The following is a 20,660-nucleotide window of genomic DNA, read 5'->3' on the forward strand; positions in this document are numbered from 1 at the left end:
ATCATTGCTGCCTGACTGTGAAAATAAAAAACACACGGGAGGAGTGGAAGTCCCCCATTTACTTAAAAAAAACAATACAATAGTACAATTTTAGCATAACAGATGTAATAGACATCACATCAAGTAAATTTATCCAGGTTTAAAAATGTTCATGATGCATATAGGTGATTTAGCAATGTATAAAACCATGCAAATCATTTAGCTAAATTTTAGATTGAATTGGTAAGCAAGCTAGTTTTTCCAAAAAGGCAGCTATGGGGCAAAGTGAGCCAAATGCTGCAGGGTATGTTAAGCAAGCACTTACCAGCACTGAAGTTAATTCTCTGAAGTATAAACTGGAATTTTAATGTGATATTGCGCAACTGATTTAGTTTATGATATATACATATTATTTTTAGGTTTTTTTTTAAAAGGGACAGTGTACAAGTGCACCAAATCCTTCTGTCCTCCAGAAGTGCTTTTCACCACTTCATAATCATATCTTTACACCTATAGTCTCTAATGGCCTGTTCGACATTGCAGAAAAGCTACCATGCCAAGAATCTTTTGATTAAAAGGTTTATTTCACTGACATTTATTTCTTCATTCTAGCTCAGTTTTTATTTAATTTTACACAACAAACTCTGTTTAGTCTGTTTTTTGGGAAGGTTAAAACTTTGGTGTTCAACATATTGTTTCAGAAATGCAAAAAAATTTAAAGACTGAAAATGAAACTTAACTTGATTGGTTTTATTTTAAGTTAGCTTTAAGAAAAGAACCATGACTGTTTGTAAAATTAAATCTGATTATTAAATACACATTAGTTTGAATCTGATTCAGATACTCCGTTTAAACCCAGATCGTTCATCTTACCCACTGACTCGGGTCAACTTAGGGGTAAGTGGGGCAAATTGAGCCACAGGAACAATTTTATATAAGAAGCCTTAGAAGGTTCTAGAAGGTTCTTAGAACCCTTTGTCATAGATACATTCAGATAATTTAAAATGATAGGAAATGTCCTGAAATTACTTTAGAGTCAGTTGGTACATTATTATAATATCGAAGGCTAAAACTAACTGATTTGTATACAAACGCCTAAATTGATAAAGCTACAATTCCATGATTATATTTCTACTCCAATTCGTTTTTTAAAAAAATAAACACTGAAATGGTGGCTGTCGTAACGTGACGGAGTTATTCAAACATAAATTAAACATTAAAGAACAGTGGAAAAAATTATAATGAACATGTTATGTGCGTATGTTTAGCAAAATGCTCCTCTCTAAAGTTCATTCATTCAGCTGACTAACGAGTTTATGGCCACCGAATCAGTGAGGTAAATATGACGTAACGTGACATTGTTAACAAGCTGACGTTTTTGCGTGATTGAAACACTGATTAAGCGATTACATGATATAGGATACGGACTTCGGTAAGTTGTATTCTTTCTTTTAACATCAGCCCTATTACAAATTCATATGGAATAAACACCATATTCAAACGTATTGTTTTACTTATTTATTCAAAAGTGATTAACAAAAATATACTTGTCAGAAGTTTCAACAACAACAACAAAAATCTATAAAATACATTCATTCAAAATGAGTGCCATAAACAGTCATTGTGTTTATACCTGAAGTTACACTTTTTCATAGTCTGGAAATGAAGCAAGTCTGTGGTATTTTTGGAATGTCTGTAAGGACACTTCAGGGAGTCGTAACACTAGGAAAGCTTAACGTGACATAATCCCTGTAGTCATTCATTGTTTCTTCTAAAACAACAAAAAAAGGCACCTTGAAAAATCATGGCTCTGTATTTTCCCCCATTATCAGTAAAGCTAACCGGCTGTTCTAGCCTCACATTATGTTACCTTAAATCACTGACAAAGACAAATAAAGAAAAACAAAGGCTTTTCTCAAAAGTTATGCATTCAATGAGACATCAAGACCTTCCAGGTCACGGACTCGACCTCTGTCGAGCCAGATGAAACTTGTGCACTCCAAGAGGGGGAAAAGATTCTCTACTTCCATCATTTCCTTAAAGCTCTAGGTTTTCCCTTTTGCATAGAATAACCTGTTCACATGATCTCTTTGGCTAACATCAACACCAAATGAGACATACATGATGATGGTTTCGGGAAAGGACGGCATCACATGCCTGCTAGCATCTAAGGTGGCAAACTGCAGCTGGTTAAGAGGGACTCACCCTCGTTCACAGCAAAATAAGGCACTATGGGCAGCATGTCTGAATGGCTTTTCACCCATAATTCTCTAGTGATCATGCCCAAAATTCCCTGATTCTACGTACAATCGTTCTAGGCACAGATCAGAGTCCAGTCGCTCTTTGGGACACAAACGTGGGCAGAACCTTTGTTCGCCCCGGTAATGAATGTCCTCTTTGTTTGATGAAAGCGCTCTGCCTCGCCTAGTCCAGACATCGCCTCCTCTCTCGGCCCCGCTGCAGGAAGCACAGATGCGAACGGCTCGAACAAGTGCCAATCTCAGTCTCAGAGAGGCGTCCGGGAGAATCAAATCTCGGCTTTTGTTTCAAACATCAGGTGATGCTCAGCTGGCAGAGAGTTCAACAGGTCATGCAGCGAGGACGCATGTTGAAGGGCTGAGGGTTTGGATCCACCTGGACAGAGAGAAAATAAACACAGATCAGAACACTTCAAAAGTACCAGACTCCTTTGTCAGTGATTTGCAGATAGAAGGGAAAGAATCAATTCTTTATAAGCAAGGTGAATCACTTCCTTTATCTTTTGTTGTTGATGTCAAGGGCTACGCATTCATTCGGACTTAGTATTTTGTTGCAAATTTGTTTGCGCCCTTGCAGTCACAGGGGAAATTGGGAAAATGCCAACTCTGTGCAATTGTGTTTTGTAAAGTAATGTTAGATTTTACAGATATTGTTACGGAAGACAGTTTCTAAGTCAAAGTTAAAAAAAAATCTGAATTAAAAATGCTGTTATAAGAATATAACAGTCACAATTGTGATATTAAAATCAATCATGTACATCTGGGACACATAAAGTCACAAATATGATATCTAACTTGCAATTTTATATAGAGAGAGCAAGCTAAAAAGTGATATTTTGTGATTTAACTACAATTTATTTTATTTTAGTTTACTTTATACTCAGTTTTCCAAACGTTTTAGTTTTTATTCAATAAACATTTTTTTGGGTCTCTTTTGATGTAAAAATCTAGGTTTTGAGATTTCATATTACACATACTATACAAAATTGCATATTAAATACATAGTACATTTACATTTAGCAGACAGTTTTATCCAAAGCGACTTAGAAAAGAGGACAATGGAAGCAATCAAAATCAAAATTGTACATAACATATATATATATATATATATATATTTTGTACTCTGAGGCGGAAACAGGCTTCTAAACTTTAGTTTTTTGCCAATAAACAATTGTTTTGACTCTTCTGATGTAAAAAAATCTAGGTTGCAATTGTGATATTAAAATCACATTGTACAACTGGGAGATTATTGAAAAGAACATTCTAAGACATTAACTGGCAAGATAAAAAAAGTGATATTTTGAGATTTATTTTAACTTTTCATTTAATTTTAGTACTTTTACTCTGAGGCAGAAATAGGGTTCTAACATTTTAGTTTTTCCATGTCCCTTTTTCATCTCTTCCGAAGTAAAAATCATTTTTGTGTCTCTTCTGACGTAAAAATGTAGGTTTTGAGATTACATATTAAATACATACGCAACATAATTTTATTTTTTGGTTAAAACATGCTTAAAGATTTAAGTTTTTTGATCGACAGGCAACTTTAAGGCCTTTAAGGCCTAAAAATCTTGACAAAACCAGTTGAAAACCGCCATCTAGTACACAAACACAGTCTTGCATGTAACCGTCTGCTCACCTCGCTGTACACCGGAGGTGGGCGCAATCTGAACTCCTGCACGTAGGCCATGAAGGAGCGCTGCAGCACGCCGCTGAGATCTTCCTCAGGTTGGACTGCTGTGGAGTTCTGGACCGCTTCCTCCTCTGACACAACAGAGCTGTAATCTGGAGGAGCTGTGGTTAAACAAACAAGACTCAAAGTGAGTGACATTTCACGGTATGACGTCGCTTTCAGAGTGATGAAAGAGAACGAAACCCGGGGTCGGGCATATACGTACGCTCAGGCTGCTCAGGGATGGCCATGCGAAGCCACTCCATGTTTGCGCTGTACTGGCTGCTGACGCTAGACGTGCGACTGCCGAACGGATGCAAAGGAATTGTGCCCATAACCAATGGAAGCTCCAGGGAAAGCTTGGACGTCCCAGGAACATCAACACACACCTGTGACAACAAAGAGATGTTTACTAAGATCATTCTAGCAGCTTTAGTAGAAAAGTAACTCAGAGGTCTCCAAACTCACCCTGAGCATGTATTCCACTTTAATGATGCGACACTGCAGGATGGACGGGCCGACAGGAGGGATTTTGATGGCTCGGCCGTGCCACGTCTCCCTACGGCGTGCGCCGACTATATCCCCACACAACGTAGCCACCACGGCTCGCTTCTGCTTCATGGTGCCCCTCGCGATGAAAGTCTGCGTCTGGGTGATGTAAGCTTTGGGCACCACGGAGCGTGATGTGGAGTTATCAAACTCAGCAAAGACCGGAATCACTTCACCCGGCGTGTACCCCTTGCGCTCAATCTTTGCCGTTATCGACACCTGCCCGCAGCTGCGGTACCAGGTGCGAGCCATCTTCTCTTTGGTTCCAGCTTGAGGTGCCTGAAGTAAAAACTGTGATTTAGTTTGAACGCCACCAGAACTATGAACCAAAAATGACAAGGCAACAACTATCCTACGCTCTCACCAGTAAACTCGGTGTGTTGATGTCAATAGGCTCGATAACCGTGAACTCCTTCTTGATCTTCTTGACGGTCGCCCATGGGCGATGCAGCTTAACCTTCACCCAGTATCGAATACTGCCGTGCTTGCCTTCAAATGACGTCACTAAAGTTCTACGAGACAAAACACTTACATTAACACTCACATCCTTGAAACTTTCCTTTTCCATTTATATGAGCTGATAAAACATTAAACACTTACTCTTCTGGTAGCTGGAAACTGAAAGGGTATTCGTGTCTCCCAGCAGACAGGACTGTCGGTTCACCATTATCTGGAGGCAAACAAGGTAAAAAAACACATGATTGCACCAATAAATCATGATAGCACAACTTTGAGGGCATTAATGCCAAAATTGCGTCACAACACAAAACACAAATCACAACCGCTGATGTCAGTAAGAAATGTCATGTCGAGTTCCCTCACACAAAACGCGCATAAAAACAATGTAAAATAACGTGTTTATTCGATTAAAACTGTATGTAACAGGTATGTTTAGTATGAAGAACAGACCGTAGCGAATGTTCAAATTAGTCAACTATAAGTCAAGTCAAATGCGTTCAATCTAACTGAAAAACACATCTGAGGGATTCATTATCGAGCTCAGTTCTGCTGAATCAATGGTCTTGTAGAATGATTAACATTAAATAACACTGAGACATTCTGGTGCTTCTATAACAGCTCCAAACACTTTTCACTTTCATTTTAGTGAAACGAGTACTCAGTGTGTTTTTTAAATCACGTCCCACGTGACAAAGCAAGTCTTACAGGTTTAAAGCGACGTGAGGGTGGAAAAACAACAACAACAAAAATTATTTAGATTTTTGGGTAAACTCCTTTACGAGTCGAATCAATCAGCTTGACTGGAAGTCGAAAACAAGTCTGAATTGTTTTGCAGGCGGAAGAAAATCGGTCTAGAGAGTCTCTGGCTATGAATGACTGACCTGCCTGCAGCAGAACTTCTCTCCGGTTCAGGTACTCCACTTCATCGCTGTAGTTCTGCGTGTAAGCCGTGCTGGACCCTGCGCTTCTAGACTCGGTCCAGTGAACTTTAGCGAAACCTTCTGCATGCAACTTCAGCGACTCGACTTTGCTTTCCGCCGAGAGCTCAAGCACAACCTTCCCTGAGACAACATCTCCACTGCTAAACACCGGAGGACAGTCCATCTCCGGTGAATCAAAGACTATATCGAACTTTTTCAGCTTGTCAAAAATCATCTTTGCTCTTTGAAAAAGTTTCCTCAAGTGCAGCCCCTAAAGTATTCAGTCGAGTTCAGTCGAACAAAGAGCGAGAGGATGCATTCAAGTGCAAGGAAGCTGTTTCTTCCTTCAGGTTCAAAACAAAACTGAAGCTGTGCATGTTCCCTCTTCGGCCTTTAACTCGTGTGGGCGGTCTTTCTGATTTTATTATGTAAGGCCTATGGCAGGAATCGCTGCCTGCTCATAAACATCTTAGCTGGGTGTGGATGGAGAGCTCGGATGATTGATGCTTACAGGTTCTTAGACAAAAACAAGCTGACTGAGCATGCCCGAACCAGAGGAACCTCCCCGAGAAGAAGTTTAGCAAAACAAAAACGGAGTTCATTCTGTGCTGTTGTGCTACTTTCTTCTCAATCACTTTTCTGAAAAATGCTCATATGAAAACTTTCTTTGCATACTATATAAATACAAACAAAGAGGTTTTAAAAACGTTTTAAACGAAAGCCATTCCAGTCTCTCAAAAACAACAGAAACAGACACTGCGGAAAGAGTTGGCTTTTAGATAGCAAAACTATTAGGTGGTCAAACTAAAGTGCGAAAGCACTTTTCACAACTTTTTAAAGACCAAAACAACTTGGTTCTTTGTTAGCAGCGAAATACAGTTCACGTATCGCCCTCTCGTGGAGGATTAGTCGCACTTGTTGTAGGACCTTGTCAGTGTGGTTCGTTCCCCATCTAGTGGGTTAACGTTGAAATTGCAACGTGAGGACTGTCACGTCTGTGCTGCCAAGACTCAAGCTGTTTATTTAGATAATGATAAGCAATGCTGGCCATGCGATTTTTTAAACTGACACTGCGGTATGTAAACACGTACCGAAAACGTGTAACATATCCACAGCTCTGGAAAGATTCTGTGAAGTTCTGGATGCCCACAACGCTGCTCTCACAAAAGTTTCGTAATGAGAAACTAATATGGTATGGTTCATAGAAGATGCCACTTGTGATATGTGACCCTAGAGCACAAAACCAGTCATAAGTGTCAATTTTCCGAAATTCAGCTTTGTACATCATCTGAAAGCTGAATAAATAAGCTTTCCATCAATGTATGGTTTGTTAGGACAGAACAATATTTGGCCGAGATACAACTATTTGAGTATATGTGACCCTGGACCACAAAACCAGTCATAAGGGTCAATTTGTCAAAATTGAGATGAATACATCGTCTGAAAGCTGAATAAATAAGCTTTCTATTAATGTATGGTTTGTTATGATAGGAAAATATTCGGCTGAGATACAATTATTTGAATATCTGGAATCTGAGGGTGCAAAAAAATCTAAATATTGAGAAAATTGCCTTTAAAGTTGTCCAAATGAAGTTCTTAACAATGCATATTACTAATCAAAAATTAAGTTTTTATAGATTTACAGTAGGAAATTTACAAAATATTTTCATGGAACATGATCTTTACTTAATTTCCTAATGATAAAATAAAATAAAAATCTATAATTTTGACCCATACAATGTATTTTTGACTATTGCTACAAATATACCCCAGCGACTTAAGACTGGTTTTGTTGTCCAGGGTCACATATATAGAGAGCAGGATGGCAGATTACTAATAGCACTAAAATGTACACAAGTGACATTTTGATATAAAATGAAACTTTGAAAAAGTCTTTGGGGATGAACAGACATAAGCCGGTGTCTGAAAGGCGTATTAGTAATCATATTCCTTCATTGTCAGTTGTGATATCTGACAAAACACTGGCTGCGATGACGGATCTGACATTCTGTCCGCCGCCTCATTTCTCTTTATCAATGAAGATAGAAAGTCTGTTCGCATTCTGATAATGTTTGATAACTTTGATAACAAAATATTCATTGGGCTCACTTGACGGACTGGCAGTGAAGAAAACAGCAATGAGAGCACCAATAGTCAATGCAATTTATTTGTAGATAACTTTATATATATAAAAGTTATAGAAAGATATTTGTTCAATCATTTTCGTAAAATGCCAATGAGATTAATTACTTATTTGATTATTTAATATATATTTTTAAAATACTACAATTAATTGAATATTAATTTGACTGGGTGTCAAAATTATTCTGCTTACTGATGTATAATTTTAATTGTTAGATATTGTGTAGAGGATCAAGACGTCTAAAAGAGATGTGGTGTGTTTAAACAAGCTACTTTGCATATAGATAATATTTTATCAGACATAACCTATATAATGCATCTCAAACAACAAAACAGAAAGATATCAGGACACCATATTATACTGCATAGAAAATTATAGTATAATATCTAGTCAATTATAGTTCTAGTACTAGTGAGTCGTAATATGTAACTTACATAATATTGTTTTTGGAGCAGTAAAACAATCTGATGACCTGTAAATCATTACATCCTATTAACATCAACCCATTATTTTATTTCAGTGACAGTAACTGAGGTTTTATCACCTTGGTGTGAAACATTTGGCTTGTGAAGTGCAGTTACTTGTGTGTATTTCATCTAAACAGATGAATGATTAACCAGATTACACACTTTCTGAGCATTATCACTGCTGTGCCAGCTGTCAAAAGGTCATGAAAAGAAGCCAGTCATGAGTGAAACTACTGCACGACTGCATGAGCACACTTGCACTCAGGAGCTTTTTATTTCTTTAAAGGGACAGTTCACTATTTTGTCATTATATATTCACCCTCATGCTGTTCCAAACCTGCATGACTTACTTTCGTCATCATTTTTTAATGTATTCACAATGAATAGTGACTGAAGATGTGAAGCATCAAAAAGGGCAGAGATATGAACATAAAAATGGGACACTGGAGCTGTATGATATGACAGTGAGACAACTCACCACTGTGTTATGCACATTATTATTGATAATACTGATATTTGCCCTGACTGAAGATTCCAGCCAAATAGATAAGTAGAGCAATTTGTTTATCATCCACCTTACTGGACGAACAATTCATTTGAATTTGGTACGAATGATGCATTCACAATTTAGACTGATACAACTAAAACAATTCTTACAAACGAAAAGTTTTTTGGAATATTCTGTCTTCTAGGCATTTATAATGATATCTATGGTGAGTTATCATTCATCGTAAGTTCATGGAAAAGACTTTTCAAAAATTCCAATTTTGTGTTGCACAGACCCATCCAGCAAATATATATATATATATATATATATATATATATATATATATATATATATATATATATACACATACATACATATATATATATATATATATATATTTTTTTTTTTTTTTTTTTTCAAATAAGTTTCAAAATACACCAAAAAAAATATAGTTGCTAAAACATGTTTCAATATGTATATTTTAGTAGATAGTACTTGCTACCAATATCTTTTTTATATTGTACATATATAATCATATTTTTTAAGCATTTAAACATATATTTCGCTCTCCATATGTTCCAAAAAGATATATAAGCATAAATAACTCATTAGAAATATAGTTTTGATCTATAGTAGGCTATTCTGTCCACATTTGCATTATTTAACCCAAATGTTAGCTACTGTAAGATTGGAAATGTAATTTCTGCCTTATATTTTGAAATAAATTTTGGTAAACGAAGGCTGAAACAATACATATTTTCTGTTTCAAAAATATATTTCATTGAGCTTCACTGTTTACAACATACATTTAGAGTATATTTTAAAAAAATAAAATAATAAAATAATAATAATAATAATAATATTATTAATAATAATAATAATTTATATATATATATATATATATATATATATATATATATATATATATATATATATATATGCTGTATGGGGAAAAAAAAGAAATTCAAACTTATTCTTAATTGTTGAGTGAACCATCCCTTTAAATATCTAATAAGTTGCAAATCCACGCAAACCCACCTCGGATAAGGTGCTGTCTCTTCCTGAAATAAGTGATCTTGGATGTGTAGTCGTTATAGACGGTGTTCACGCCGACACTGCGGTTTTCCAGCCAGTGAACTGTGGCGACTCCTCGTCCCAGGACTCTAAGGGCTCGGACTTTGATTTCCCGGTTGAGCTCCAGGACCACCACGCCACTGATCACCTCTCCACTGCTGTACACTGTATCCTCCGGACCGTCCAGCTCAAGAGCAAGGAGTTTGATGCTTTGGAAAGCCATAACTGTGATGCCTAAAATACAAAGTCATATAAATAATCAGTTTGTGCATCTCTAGAGTTTATAGCGTGGTGCACAGAGCTCATTTACAACGTCTTTAAATCTTCAGTTTGACCAGTTAAAACTTACTTAGCTATATAGGTGACTTTTCAGCAAGGTCGACAAGCAGAGGAACGTACCTTTCACTTTTAAAACTCACAAACACCGTGCAAGACGCAAGACGCAAGTCACAACACACCGAGAGTAAAAGTTAAATGTACTCTGCCTGTTGTTTAGAGACCGCCCACTTTCGACTGCGCACCAATAGGAAATAGACATACGCCCTTTTAGGTTGTAGCCACGCCCACTAGCTGGTGTAAATAAATATGCCTTCGAGCAGATGTTCTAGACGTGTATAACGGGTCGGTTTCTTTCTTTTTGAAGCCATAGGAAAGCAGTAGCCTAATGTTGTTTGGAGATTTCTTTATGTACTGTAATATATATAGAGCCCGATATATAGACTAATATACTCTATATTTATACACAGTGGAGATCTAAATTGGATAAATACGTAAAATATTGTTCATCTTCGTAGTTCAAAATTTGAAGGAATATTAGCTGTAGGTATATCACTGTTCTACTAACATGTTTGACAAAATAACCAAGGTATTTCAACAAAAACTTTCATTTTGTGGAAAACATTGATCTCATTATCACATTATCTCATCACTAAAGTGAACTTTGGACCAGTTCTTCTCTCTCTACACAATATGCTTTTCAGCAAAGGTGAGCTTAGCTTTTTGATTCTTTCTGCTGATCACAGGCTCGGTAACTACAGAGTGCACTTTCAGTCCAACTATACTTAAATGTCTCCGAGACAGATCCTTACCCTGTTCAGCACTGAACAGGAAAGCAATTCCAGCTGCAGTGTTGAACCCATTCCCAGTGACTGTATGAATTTGAGGACATTTGAGGGACACAACTATTAAAAAAGGTTCAAACATTCACTAATGCTCCAGAAGGAAACATGATGCATTCAAAAAAACTTTTGAACAGGAGGAAGATTTTTCTTATTTTGTCGTTTTCCATTTAGTACTGCCCTTCGGAAGCAACAGAAGAAACTTGCGTGTTTCCCAGAAGACAAATTAAGTACAATTTACCTTGATCTTCGAATTAAAAAAAGTTTTCACCCCCCGCTCCTAATGCATCCTGTTTCCTTCTGGAACATCAGTGAACGTTTGAACCTTTTTTAATAGTTGTTTTCGAGTCCCTAAATTGTCCTCAGTGTGAAAAGATGGATCTCAAAATCATACAGTCACTGCTGGAAAGGGTTCAAATATGCAAAAGATGCTGGAAAACTGAAGAATCTGCAGGACCTGCAGGATTTTTCTGAAGAACAGTGCTCAGTTTAACTGTTCAGAACAAACAAGGGACTCATGAACAACCATCAAAAAACAAAAAAACAGATCGTAGATCATTCAGGATCATTCAGGAACCTCTTGCAAGGGGTTCCCAAACTTTTATATGTCACTGTATCTCATTTAAGTTTTTAATACTGCATTTCAGAGTACAGTTACTTTATTAAATTGTTTAAAAAATTGCCCTTCTATACCTGTTAGGATAACATCAAATATGACCAAGCTGGTTGCTCTTTAATTTTGGAGTCCAAACGTCCGAGATAACATAGAATATTTTTTTGTATTTTAAACCTGAAAATACTATAATTTGGATTTTAGCTAATTAAAATAAAGAAAATGACAAAATGCGTAAGAAATATTTGATTTTGCACTATTTTCAATGTCTTATTTAAATGCTTTTATTAAAGGGGTCATCGGATGCCCATTTTCCACAAGTTGATATGATTCTTTAGGGTCTTAATGAAAAGTCTATAATATACTTTGGTTAAAAATTATCAATGGTTGTGTAAAACAACACCATTTTTACCTTGTCAAAATGAGTTCTGTAAAAATCATCCCATTCTAATAGATTGTTCCTTTAAATGCAAATGAGCTCTGCTTGCTCCGCCCCTCTCTACATTCTGTGGAGTGACGAGCCTGTTTACTTTAGCCGCATTTAACCACGTTTAGCTGCTAAACTTGCCAACTAGCACGTTATTACGCAAGGTGATTGCAGAGATTCATAATAAACCCCTTATACTCACTTCTGCTGTAAGTAAAGCTGGATCACGAATGATTTGCGCGAACATAGACGCGTTTATGTAGATCGGGAGGTGCATTCCCTTCACAAACAAACCTAATCCAATGCATCTTCAGTGGCTCAGATGTCGGGAGTAAATGACGATCACTATGTTCATTATTACATCCAGCAACACAACACCTCAATCGCTCAATCGGAGATATTCTTGTCTAACGTACATCCCTGCTCCGGCATGGAAACAATGGAGGTCTGTTACAGCTGATCTGAGGTAAGATGCTCACATCAATGAACTATCGTGGGAGCGGCCTCTTTCGGTGTGACACCACACCGACAGGCATCTGAGAATGGCTCGATTTGAAAAAGGGGATATTATTTTTACAGATTAATTAAAAACCACTGCATGGATCATTATAGGGTAAATTTGAACATACATTGACAACACACATTAATGTTCACAGATGTAAAAGTGAACTTTGCATCCGATGACCCTTTTAAAAGAAAAGGAGGACAAATACTAAAACTATATATACACTAAATACTTCTACTACTACCAAATAACCTTTTTATCCAAATTATGCTAATAATATAATTCATAATGAATACTTAATTTACAAATGCTATGAGATTCAACATCAGACGAATCATAGAATCCTAAAATGAAATTTGAACTTCTGTTTACTTGTATAAGTTCAAGGTTGCAACTTGTAACAGGAGTAGACGTTGTGTTTGTTTTCAGTGTGAGAAAGCGAGGGTATGTTCAACGTGGCACCATTACCTCGACATGACTGACCTCTTCACTGGCAGACAGCAGCATGTTTAACTGAAAAACCTCTGACGCTGTCCTATGATATTTTGCACATGCTCTGCTCTAAATGCCTGTATGTCTTGTGTGAAGTCAGTGAGATAGTTGCCTACTGACACACTTACAGTCATTGGCACCACAATCTCTGGATCGACATTTAACCTTGAAGTTCCACACACACACTTTTGATTGTAACTAGGACAGGTTCTGTTGCCATAACACGCCCCAAAGCCTCTTATATGCTGATAAGAACTATTTGCACTAGTGGTTAAAGAGGTAATGATGTTATGTGTCAAATTCTGGACTTCCAACATTACATAAATTTGATAGGACATACATATAACACAAGTGATGCTTTGAAATATGCAGGTTTTTTAATGTTTTAAAGTCAAAAACAAAAAAGGTCTGCACTCTTAACAAACATCCTTGTCCTTTTTAAGTCTGTCAGCCAAAAAATGACATTTGTTCAGATTGCAGACCTTTTTTTGTTGTTTTTAAACTCAAAACGGCATGTGGCTGATGTGTTGTAGAGGTGGCTTTTCCAGGGATGCCTTGCAGTAGGGTTTGGGAACAAACGTTTTGTTGTAAGTTGTTCTGAGGTCATGTTTGCTGTGCCGGGGCCTGATATGGCTGCCTTTGACCTAGAAAGAGGTTCGTTTAGGGTCACGATCAGCTCTGAAACATATATGCGCTAATAAACCCATATAACTGTGCAATGAACAACTGTTATACTGCGTGATCTCTAAAAGTGGGGAAACAGTTGATAAATATTTGGTAGTATTTGGCAAAATGTTGTGGCAATGTTACTTTTTAAGGACTAGAGAATAAATGGGAGAAAATAAATGAGTTTACCTACTGTGAAATGCAAATATTTTACCTGCTGAAGCTGGCTAGGACTCATTTTCTGTCTTTTGCAGTTTAGGGGGACAAAATCGTTCTGCATGGTTGTAAGCATTTGATCTGGCTCTAAAAAAAAAAAAAAAAAAAAAAATCATAGAAATATTTTATATTAATATTTATATTAATATATATTACAGAGATTGTTAAAATAAAATAAAATTTTGCTGTATAAAACTTTTTTATATATTATTTAAAAAATATATTTTATTATTTTTATGTAATTTTAAACTAAATATATATATATATATATATATATATATATATATATATATATATTATTAAATAAACCTAACATTCCAAGGCAACATTTCTCATTTTTATTTACCTAAAATAATTAAAACCAAAACTGAAATAAAAATAAAAACAATGTAGACATTTAAAGACAATAAATAAAAATATCAAAAACATTAAACAAAATGACTAAAATTTTAACTTTAACTGAAGTTAACATGAAATCAGAAAATATAAAATACATAAATAAAAAACTAAATATATATAAAAAAATTAACAAAATTGTAATAGTATCTTGTTAACTGAAATAAAATATATATATATAATAAATTAAAAAATAAAATATTAACCAAACTATAATAGTATCTTAAAGATGCAAAAAAAAGTTACTTAAAATAAAATAAATGTTAACTTCAGTGTTAACATTTTAATGTTAACTTGTTAAAATAAATGTTAGTTTAACTTAATGTACTAAAATAACTAAAACTAAAACTGAAATAAAAATAATAGATCAATATAGACATTTAAAAACAACAAACATAACAACATTACTAAAACTTTAACTAACATTAACACGAAATTAGAGAATCAAAAATAAATACATATAAAATGTTAACAAAACTATAATAGTATTTCAATAATTCAAAATATTACTTGAAATATAACAAATGTTTAAAATGTGTAAAAATATTTCAAAACTTTTTAAAAAGGCTAATTTCCAAGTTTAAACTTGACCTACTAAAATAACTAAAACTGAAATAAAAAAGAACAATACAGAAATGTTTTAAAACAAAAAAACTAATAAAAATTACAAAAACAAAATTATTAAAACTTTAAAGTTAACGTGAAATCTAAGAAATAAATAAAATAAATATGAAATATTAACAAAATTATAGTAGTATCTAAATGATGCAAAAACACTGCAGACAACTTAAAAATGCCCTTTGTGTAGTAACAGTTAAACGAAGTGTCTCTTAACCAACCTGATAATATTCAGTAACAGCCGCCCACATGCTTGTTTTACACTCTAAGGGTGTCATGTGAAGTAATGTGGGCAGGTCATTTTAGGAGACTTTTCATTGTGAAAACAATTGAAAATACCTTGCTCAAACAGTACATGGCTAGGCGGATAGACCGGAGGCTTGGGACGGACCTCCTCTTTTGGTGGGAACTGCTCTTGTGTTGTTGTGCTATAAAAAATTCCAGCAAAATCAGGCCTCCCGAACTTAACATCGCTCAAATTCCTGATACTGGCTCCATCCACATGCACTGGGAACTGTGAGCACTTTATCTGAATGACAAACATCTGTTAGAAAACGCATAGATCTTAGATCACAGATCTTAAAGAAAGAGGTCACACCTTTGGGAAGAAGCACTGGTTTGTTGTAAACAGTCTCTCCTGGTCGCCCGTGAGTGTTTCTCCTTTGAACACAAAGCTGAGAGTCGGGCATCTGCGCTCTAGATGAATAGGGCCTGGTAAAAATAAACAGTTCTTAAAGTCGTTGATTATACTTTGTTAACTTATGATGTGATGAATGCAAAGCAGAAGCTGAAGGTAGAATGATGCTTGAGTCTATTTGAAATGTACAGAAGTGAATATTTCAAAGTCAGGAGTATTGAAATGGCACCATCTGCTGCTCATGCTGTGCTTTTACCATCACAAAAAGCGACAGATAAAACTGACTTTTTGTTTATTGCTAACAGAGACCAATTTTGAATAGCAGCATTGAATGTGAGACACAAACATAAACAGGTTAATACAAGATCAGAATGAAATAATAATTGTTCTGAAATAGTAAATAGTTCTGAATTAATGTAAAAAAATAATATATTTAAAATACATTAATTTCATACTAAGTATAGTTTAAATCTTACAGATAAAGACTTACTGATATAAAAATTATAATTAAACTTTATTTAGAGTACACTGTAAAAAAAAACAATTTGTTGAGTCAACTTAAAATAATTTGTAACCTGGCTGCCTTAAAATTTTAAGTTCAGTCAACTAAAAAAAAAAAAATTATTTTATTCAACTTGAAATGTTAAATTATACTAAGTGACAACTTAGATATTTGAGTTGAATCAACTTAAAATTTTAAGGCAGCTGGGTTACTTACCCATCTGTTAAGTTTAGCCAACACAAATATCTAAGTTGTTACTTAGTACAACTTAACATTTCAAGTTGACTAAACTTATTTTAGTGACAGTGAACTACTTGTGCACAATGCACATTACTTAATTTTAAGCCTAAAATGTGTTTGATGTCGTGTAATGTAAATATTTTTAAAAACTTACTCTATTTAAGCTAATTTCCAAGGCAACATTTCTTATTTTCATTTAGTTTAACTTGATGTACTAAAATAACTAAAATTAAACTGAAATAAAAATTAATAAAAACAATATACAAATTTAAAAACTAATAAAAACATTTAAAAAACACAAAAAATACTAAAATTTCAACTTGAGTTAACATGAAATCAGAAAATATATACAATAAATAAAAGTGAATAAATATTAACAAAACTATAATAGTATCTCAATGCAAAAACACTGCAGGTAACATAAAAATGCCCTTTGTGTAATAATGTGTTAAGTGATTTTATCCTATGCTAAAAAAAGATTAATATACATATACATATGTATATATATATATATATATATATATATATTATTATTTTTTTTTTTTTTTATTGTTTTTTTTTTGTTACTTAACTGAAAAACACAACAACTACACTTACTTTATTTAAGCTAATTTCCTTAATACATTTTAGTGATTTTTTTCACAAGGGATGATTTCAGTCTTTAGAAAGCTGAATTAAAAACTAATAATTTTATATGTGATAAATGCATTAAAACAATTATAAATTAATGCTTTCACTTATTTACAGTTTATTTAGTTTTTTTTTACTATCATTGACATTATTATTTTTGTGTTTTTATTCATATTTTGAATCAGATTTAATATTTTATATTTTTCGCAGTCATTTAAATTTTATTTAATGGTTTATTAATTTTGTTAATTTTTAATATTTTAATTTCAGTTTCAGTTATTTCACTATGTCAAGTTAAACTAAATAAGATTAGTTACCATTAATAACATTATTTTATTTAGTATCAAATATTTTTAATGCTTTTACTTTTAGTTTTAGTTCCATTTAACTGTAACACTTTACAATATGGTTCATTAGTTAACATGAACTAAGAATGAACAATATTTCTACAGCACATTTTAGTTCACGTTAATTTCAGCATTTACTAATGCGTTATTAAAATCAAAATGTTGTGCTTGTTAACATTAATTGATGCACTGTGAATTAACATGAACTAACAAGGAATGACTGCATTTTTATTAACTATCATTCACAAACATTAATAAATACTGCAATAAATGTATTCCATTATTAACTATAATAACCATGCCCCATATTCTGTAAAATGAACAAAAAGTACACCGCATACAATTATCATACACACCATATTTGTGGTGACAAAATTCCTCAGAAGAGGTTGTTGTCCATTGGTCATCAGGAATTTCTCGAAGGTTGATGGGCCGATATTTATTTATCTTAGGAAGCAAACATTTTTTGAATTCAGCAGAGCTGTTGAAAAAAAAACCAAAAAAACAAATGTTTCTGATTCTCCGCATCGTTTTAGATTTCTCTCATCCTAATATGAGTGTACAGCAGATGTTATAAAAAGTTATTCATAGAGCTTTCTTATAAGGTTTAATACAGTCAGATGTAGTACAACAATAAAATGTACATGTGTGTTTTGGCTGCGTCACACCTGTGGTCACCTGACTGTCTGAATGAGGTAGAATATGTTGGTTTTTTGTCCAGTGTCTCTTCTTGATCTCCCATCGCCACAGATGAATACTGCATTTGTTGCCAAAACAAAGACAAAAAGATGTTACTGAACTGCAATATAGTTGGTGTTTTTTGAAACCACGGCCAAATTATACAAAATTACCTTCTCTGCAGACTGAGGAGGATGAGGAAACCATCTGTACTGGAACTGCTCATGATAACTGGATCTGAATCTGTCCCTTCTGTCCATAATTAGACTTGACCCAACACCTGATTGATACAACAAAAGCATCTTATCAACTTCTAAAAAACAAAACATCAACGACAGTGTGGATGTGCAATTCTGACCTGTTTTTGCCGATTGCTTTGCTCTGAGGTTCCGGGACACTTTATGTTTGATGTAGGAAGACCTATAAATGGGTTCAGGATATTTGTCCTCTGGCAGGCTTGTCCTGACTGCAGTGGTGGGACGAATTTTTTTGGCTGCACACATCGGCAGCTGCTTTAACTCGGATTGAGTAGTCTCAAAGTCTCCACACCTGTCCTCTGAATGCAGTTTAAAGTTGGTCCTCTGCATGGTGAGGTGGGTTTGTTTTGGCTGGATGACAGCGACTGGTGGTTGGGACGGCAAGGATGGCGCCGTCTCCGTCCGGTACTTTCCCAGGTATTTCTCCTCACAATGCTGGAACTGTGGTGAGACAGGCTGAAGGATAATATCTCGCTTCAACATGACAGTGGTGTCTAATTTAAAGTGGCTTTTGTTTGTTGTCGCGTACATGTCGTCTGCTCCATCCAAGAAAGGTAAATTTGAGATTCTTGAGCTAAGCATTTTCACAGCTTCATGAGAAAGTAAACAGATTGTAAAAGTCCAAAAATGTGTGGTCTAAACGTCTTCTTCAAGTGAACAGGGCAGAAGTTTGTCACAAATGAAAAGAAGAAAGTATTGCGTATGATGTCATAAAGAGGCAGCTGAGATGCGCCTGTCAATCATTCCGCCATTATCGTTTAAATATATACAATATGGCGTCTAACCTGACTTAGATCTATCCACCTTTTTCTTCCCAATTGGCGCAGCCATTTGTAAAATTTATGGGTGTGTCTTACCTAGCTATTTTTAGCTGTATAAAACAGCTTGTTTTGCTGCTTGATATTGCAAACTGGTGTGTCTTACCATTTTTTTAATGTATTATCTTAATTATAAACACAATGGGTTGTAGTGCAAACAGTTTTACCATTTACTGCACTTCGTTTTTCTTCTCGTTATTTTCCCACAGAGGCTTATGAACCGGAAGTCTAACACATTACCAAAAAACAGCTTGCTTTCGCATTGAAAAACAAGGTGAATATCAAAATGTTACAAGATTATCCTATTTAAATCAAGTGATAAACTTGGGTCAAAAGTAATCTAAAAGTAATCTAAAACTAGTCTGATTATATTACCGAAAATGTTTAATATAATGGATTACGTCATTACAATTTTCGTCATGTAATTTGTAAGTAATCTTTTTTTTAAATTGATTTACAATCCTTACAGCTCTCTTTTCTAGCATATAAAGTGGACATTTTAATCGTTTCCCAAATTTCCACACGATAACTAACGGGGGCCTATGAGAGAACTAGATTGTTTGCTCATCTGCAATACGTCTATAGGACGTTTCCTATCAGATGTCAAATAGATGTAATTAAGATGTTTGTGATTTAGAATGTATGTAAAACTGACATCTTACAGACGTCTGTCAGATGTTTGTACACATCAGATGTTTCCAGATCAAGCGATCTTTAACAGACATCTTGCAGACGTACGTGTGCTATCTGGGTAGCGAATTCTAATGTCTGTTAAAGATCTCTTGATCTGGAAAGCATTTGCTGTGTACAAACATCTGACAGATGTCTATAAGATGTCAGATGTATTTTACATACATTCTAAACCATAAACATCTTAAAGGCATCTAATAGACATCCTATCAGACTCTATCTGATAGGAAACATCCTATAGACATATAGCAGATGAGCAAACAATCTAAAAAATAACAAAACTCATTTTTGAAAAAGGTGCATACCCTGATAGCACAGATACATCACAGAGATGTCTATTTGACGTGTATTTACATCTGGAAGATGTATTTTTTGTTTGTTTTGCTCATCTGCAATACATCTATAGGACATTTCCTATCAGATGTCAAATAAGTGTCTGTTACATGTATTTAAGATGTTTGTGATTTAGAATGTATGTAAAACTGACATCTTACAGACATATGCCAGATGTTTTTACACAGCAATCTTTAACACATCTTGCAGACGTACGTGTGCTATCTGGGTAGCGAATTCTAATTCAGTAGCCTATATTTTAAGTTTTATGAAATACTGCAGCATTTTAACCCAGATAGCACACGTACGTCTGCAAGATGTCTGTTAAAGTTCACTTGATCTGGAAAGCACCTGCTGTGTACAAACATCTGACAGATGTCTATAAGATGTCAGTTTTACATGCATTCTAAATATAAACATCTTAAAGGTATCTAATAGACGTACTATCAGACTATCTGATAGGAAACATCCT

The 20,660-nt window shown here is 34.7% G+C and overlaps 2 protein-coding genes across 4 annotated transcripts; both read right to left on the reverse strand.

Moving 5' to 3' along the window:
• Nucleotides 1-1,482: 1,482 nt before the first annotated feature.
• Nucleotides 1,483-10,481, reverse strand: arrdc2 (arrestin domain containing 2). 3 transcript variants are annotated; one of them, XM_051122304.1, is made up of 8 exons: nucleotides 10,405-10,481; nucleotides 9,970-10,239; nucleotides 5,056-5,125; nucleotides 4,820-4,967; nucleotides 4,375-4,734; nucleotides 4,133-4,295; nucleotides 3,874-4,028; nucleotides 1,483-2,613 (listed from the first exon to the last, which is right to left on the reverse strand). In XM_051122304.1, exons 2-8 carry the CDS (start codon nucleotides 10,226-10,228, stop codon nucleotides 2,560-2,562), a joined length of 1,209 nt encoding a protein of 402 aa, XP_050978261.1. In that variant the 5' UTR covers nucleotides 10,229-10,239; nucleotides 10,405-10,481; the 3' UTR covers nucleotides 1,483-2,559. The 3 variants fall into 3 exon arrangements, with proteins under 3 accessions (XP_050978261.1, XP_050978260.1, XP_050978258.1); XM_051122303.1 differs by having other exon boundaries at nucleotides 10,355-10,475; XM_051122301.1 differs by lacking the exons at nucleotides 9,970-10,239; nucleotides 10,405-10,481 and adding an exon at nucleotides 5,796-6,373.
• Nucleotides 10,482-13,663: 3,182 nt separating this feature from the next.
• On the reverse strand, nucleotides 13,664-18,929 carry si:dkey-13m1.5 (uncharacterized). The gene is made up of 9 exons (XM_051123391.1): nucleotides 18,842-18,929; nucleotides 18,449-18,718; nucleotides 18,265-18,370; nucleotides 18,081-18,182; nucleotides 17,769-17,893; nucleotides 15,655-15,767; nucleotides 15,396-15,585; nucleotides 14,041-14,129; nucleotides 13,664-13,804 (listed from the first exon to the last, which is right to left on the reverse strand). The coding sequence occupies exons 1-9, from the start codon at nucleotides 18,927-18,929 to the stop codon at nucleotides 13,664-13,666; spliced, it is 1,224 nt and encodes a 407-aa protein (XP_050979348.1).
• Nucleotides 18,930-20,660: the final 1,731 nt, after the last annotated feature.

The sequence above is a fragment of the Labeo rohita genome, chromosome 11, assembly GCF_022985175.1.
Source record: "Labeo rohita strain BAU-BD-2019 chromosome 11, IGBB_LRoh.1.0, whole genome shotgun sequence".
Taxonomy (NCBI): Eukaryota; Metazoa; Chordata; class Actinopteri; order Cypriniformes; family Cyprinidae; genus Labeo; species Labeo rohita.